General features: G+C 41.5%; 1 protein-coding gene across 13 annotated transcripts; it reads right to left on the bottom strand.

Annotated features, from left to right (window-relative positions):
• Window positions 1–412: 412 nt before the first annotated feature.
• Window positions 413–4,249, bottom strand: LOC110504750 (probable E3 SUMO-protein ligase RNF212). 13 transcript variants are annotated; one of them, XM_036970204.1, is made up of 12 exons: window positions 4,111–4,249; window positions 3,660–3,777; window positions 3,239–3,300; window positions 3,066–3,140; window positions 2,885–2,941; window positions 2,698–2,756; window positions 2,544–2,603; window positions 2,229–2,363; window positions 1,639–1,681; window positions 1,303–1,366; window positions 980–1,049; window positions 413–874 (listed from the first exon to the last, which is right to left on the bottom strand). In XM_036970204.1, exons 2-12 carry the CDS (start codon window positions 3,766–3,768, stop codon window positions 721–723), a joined length of 888 nt encoding a protein of 295 aa, XP_036826099.1. In that variant the 5' UTR covers window positions 3,769–3,777; window positions 4,111–4,249; the 3' UTR covers window positions 413–720. The 13 variants fall into 13 exon arrangements, with proteins under 13 accessions (XP_036826099.1, XP_036826108.1, XP_036826101.1 ...); XM_036970213.1 differs by having other exon boundaries at window positions 1,653–1,681; XM_036970206.1 differs by having other exon boundaries at window positions 4,160–4,249.

Genomic DNA, 4,249 nt, shown 5'->3' with positions numbered 1-4,249 from the left:
AAAGGCCATGGAGGTTGTTCTAATCATGTGTCATATCTGCCATGTTAGACAAGCTATTTGAAGAAATAACACAATTATGTTGCCCACACCTCTTCACACGGTGCCTTTGTGATTAGTTGACCTTGAAAATGCCTCGGAGGGACAGGCAGGCAGCAGCAGGCCCCCCAGAGACAACAGAGAAGAGAGTAGAGCTGGTCCTGTCCTGGGTGAGTCATGCTGGAGGCCAATGGAACGCTTGGCATTGTCTGGGACTCACTGTGGGTGTTAACTAATTGTACTGCAAATCACAACCTCTAAACATGCCTATCAGATGAGTGGTTCGTTAATGATTAATGACTCAGTGGTACAGAGGTTACTGTACAGGTTTTGTGATTTCAGTGTCTTATTGGTCAATTAATTATTGAGAGATCAATTTGATTGGTTTGTTAAATTTTATTTGTTACTGTGACAAGTAATACTGTATGTAATCCATTACAATGACAATATACACGCTACACTGCACACACAACCAACAGACCACTGCTTCCAAACTCTTCTTAACCCTGTGTGAAGGGGCTCAATTTCTGAACAACACTTCCTATTCCACAGCTCATCTCTCCATGGTGGAGAGTTCAACCATTGCCAAGTGATTTGATACTCTAGCTAAGTCACTCGTGGAGGGCATAGAAGTGGATCAAAGACATCTCCTTGTGCCGTCGTGATGGCTGGCTCTTGGCGGTGTTACGGTGGAGGGCAGGTGACCCCCAGAGAGGACATGACCAGAGAAGACATGGAGGAGTGTCTGTAGGCTGACGGGGGCTTGAACACGGGCGTCTCCCACCCCGTGTTCATACGATACGGCAGGTTAGGGGTCATCTGCAACTCCGCCAGGCGGCTGGGAGGACAGAAGGCAAGGCATCAAAGTTAATTTATTGTGTCATGGCACATTGGTGTATAAATGATTAAGTTGTGATAATGATGTGATTATAACAAGTTAGACCTGACAGTGGCCGAGCGAGCTGAGTGGTTGACTAGGGTGTTCTGATTGGTCGATCGATGGGGGACCGTACCTAAAGATGCAATATTTAGAATTCACACACCACAAGTTCAGCAACACCCTAAATATTGTATGCTAAAACTCAGATATAGTGCTTCCAGACTCATAGCCGAGTCAAACACAAACAAGAACGAAAAACCTTATTCAGATACAACACACAAAAGTTGAATCCATTGAAGCATTGTGCTGTTACGTAAGCAGTGAACAGCTCCACAGGTATCTATCTGGCTGTCTGTGAGTAGAGCAGAGTAGAGTAGCAAACGTACCCATCCGGCCGTCCTGTGGAGGGCTGATCAAGGACAACCTCTGGACACTTCCAGAGAGCGCCGGCTGTTCAGGGAGAAAAAAACATTTCCATTTGCACAAACATACGTCTCTGTCATTAAAACCAGTTTCAGTCTGCCGTAGAACTCATCACTGGTATTAAACATCAAAGAATGATTTAGAGAATGATTTGGAGAATGATTTGGAGTCAGGGTATACACAGCTAAAACTAAATAAGTATACTATTAATATGAACCGGAGACATATTTAGATACCATTTTTTCGATTATTTGTCTCTGATTTGAACCATATTTGGTCAAATGAAAAGGTTCACATACTTTCCTAAACAGACCTTTGTTATCCACCTCCATGTTTTCTGCCCTGAGGGGAAATCACATAACATGGCATGTCACATTTCATTCTCATAGAACCCGGGAAGAAAGATTATGGAAATGCTCACTCAGACATAATGTTCACAAGCCTGCCCAGCTTATTCAGGTGAGACTGGTGTGGTACTGCAGGGCAAAGCCAAACAGCAGCTAGGGTGAATGAAGTCAGGATATACACAGTTTACATTGGAGGATCCCCTTTCTCCCCTGCAGCTCAGGGCTGTTGTGATAGAGGTCTGGAGCAAAGGGCCCCACAGAGAGCCCAGTAGACAGACACATGCTCTGTCTGTCAGCTAGACTAGTCTACAGCATGCTGACTATAAATCAAACCGGGTCAGGACGACCGCAGAACGTCATGTCATATTTTATATCAAACCATCAGAAAACAGTTACACAATACATTAGCTTGTTCCTGGATATATTCTATGTACTGGCATCTATGTTCATTTAGGCTAAATATTTGTAACCTTTAACTTAAGGGTTCACATTTGTTTTATATGTGTAGGCCTAATGCAGATTTCCTAAGATGTAATACTTACAGACTTGTAGTAGACGAGTAGCGAGAGAGGGACATGGGTGAGTTGAATGGTATCTGCATTTGATCTGATTTGATTTGATGTGAACGAGCATTGTGAGAACTACGGTTCAGCTGTGATGTAGAAGCTGCTTTTGCACTGTACAGAGAGAGAGAGGAATGTGATTCATCTCCAACCATGGTCATTAAGAGTTGGTCTGAATAAAAAATATGTTGATAACAAATGAGTCCCCTCCATGATCTCATGTTTGAAAAACAAAGATGACAATAGTGACACCTGGTGAGTAGAAAGCAGTAACACCCATAAAGATATTGATACCTTTGCTGCTGACGAGTGCTCTCCAGCTTGGCAATATAGACATTCTGCTCTGTAATTTTCCTGGTAAATATAAGAATGTTAAAGTCACACTAAGCAGTCGTTAATATGTGGTAGTGAATTCTGCTATATGATGTCTAATGATTTACATTCTTACTTGGACATTTGCTGCATTTCTTGCTTCATCTTGAGTAAAACTTCTTCTAACTTTTCATTCTAAACGGGTTGAAAAATAAGGAGCACAGATGTTTCAAATTATAACAACAGAAGAGAGAGGCTACCATTAAACTCTTTGGTATTATTAAATAGTAGTAGAGATACAACTAAATGTCCCCCAGCCTCACCCTCTGCTGGGAATGTGCCAACAACCTCTTTTGGTGCCTTGCCTGGAATAGTAACACCTAATAGAGTGCATACATATGTTGTTTTTATACATGCAGTACAACTTTGAGGTGTTTCAAATTATCACTATAAATAGGCTAATATCTTATGTGCCTATCCTGTTATGAGCATCAAGAGAAATACCTTGCTTATCTCTGTTAAGTGTTTGGTTGCTACAGAATTTATGTCAGAGAAGAGGGCCTTTACTTCTGCACTACTCTGTGAAAATAAAGATTGTAAAGTTTAGGTTATCAAATAGATTTATTTGTGAGCCTCGCCAGATAATCACATCTATAAGATACTGTATCACTGCTTACTTTGTCTGAGAGAGGAGTAACTTGACATTTTGCGTTACATATCATGCACTCCCCTTGATTGGCTGAAAGAAAATGTACAATGTGGTTATTGGAACAAGCACATTATTTTATACAATACAATAGCATGCCATTATGATATAACACGGACTAGAATTATGCTTTCAAACTGCGTGACGGTTTTTTGTGCGGCCAAATAGTTTCTGTAACATCAGAAAACGACCAGCAGAGGTCCGTGTGTTCAAGTTTAGCCTGTGTATTCTAAAAAAAGACAGACCTGCTGCAAACCGAGAAGTAGGCTGAGTTTCATGGAGGAACATATCTCATATAGCATCATACGTAAGGTAGTATGATATGTTGAACTTAATTTAAGGATACATAACAGGGTACATTGGTACAATTAAAGACCTACAGAACTTGCTACCTTTCTGAAAACACACGTTGCAGATGACATGACCACAGGTAGTAACAGCTAGTTTGCGGTCAGGACCAGGGAGGTTGAAGCAGGAGTTACAGCAGATCCAGTAAGACATTTTCTATAGCTAAGAGATTAACGTTAGCCAATGTTAGATAGTAAAAAAATAAAATAACATAAAACTACGACATAGTTATAAACTCAGACATTCTATCTTCTTGCTTTTAAGTCGCAGAGATCAGCCAAAATAGATTAATGGCTTACAGGACTATAAAGACGAACTAGCTAGCTAACGTTAGCTTGCGTGTCAACGCCCCCCCCCCCCCCCCCCCCCCCCCCCCCCCCCCCCCAAAAAAAAAATAGCTAGCTACAGTAACTTTTCTTACTTAGCTGCCCCCGAACAGGTGTCTACTAAAACGTAAATTATATTTTACTGAAGAAAGGTCCACATCTGACTTACACGATGGCCCTTTGTTCTCTATGGGACTAGTTAGTAAACTGTCACAAACCCTTCCGTGTCGTTTTCTGGCTTTAGCAACTGTAGCAATCAACTAGCTTGGCTACCTTCTGATTTTCGGTTTGTTTGCATGTCAGATCGC

Source organism: Oncorhynchus mykiss, chromosome 31 (genome assembly GCF_013265735.2).
Source record: "Oncorhynchus mykiss isolate Arlee chromosome 31, USDA_OmykA_1.1, whole genome shotgun sequence".
In the NCBI taxonomy this organism is placed as follows: Eukaryota; Metazoa; Chordata; class Actinopteri; order Salmoniformes; family Salmonidae; genus Oncorhynchus; species Oncorhynchus mykiss.
Note: the sequence above shows the minus strand (reverse complement) of the source record. Positions and strands in the feature narration are given on the sequence as shown.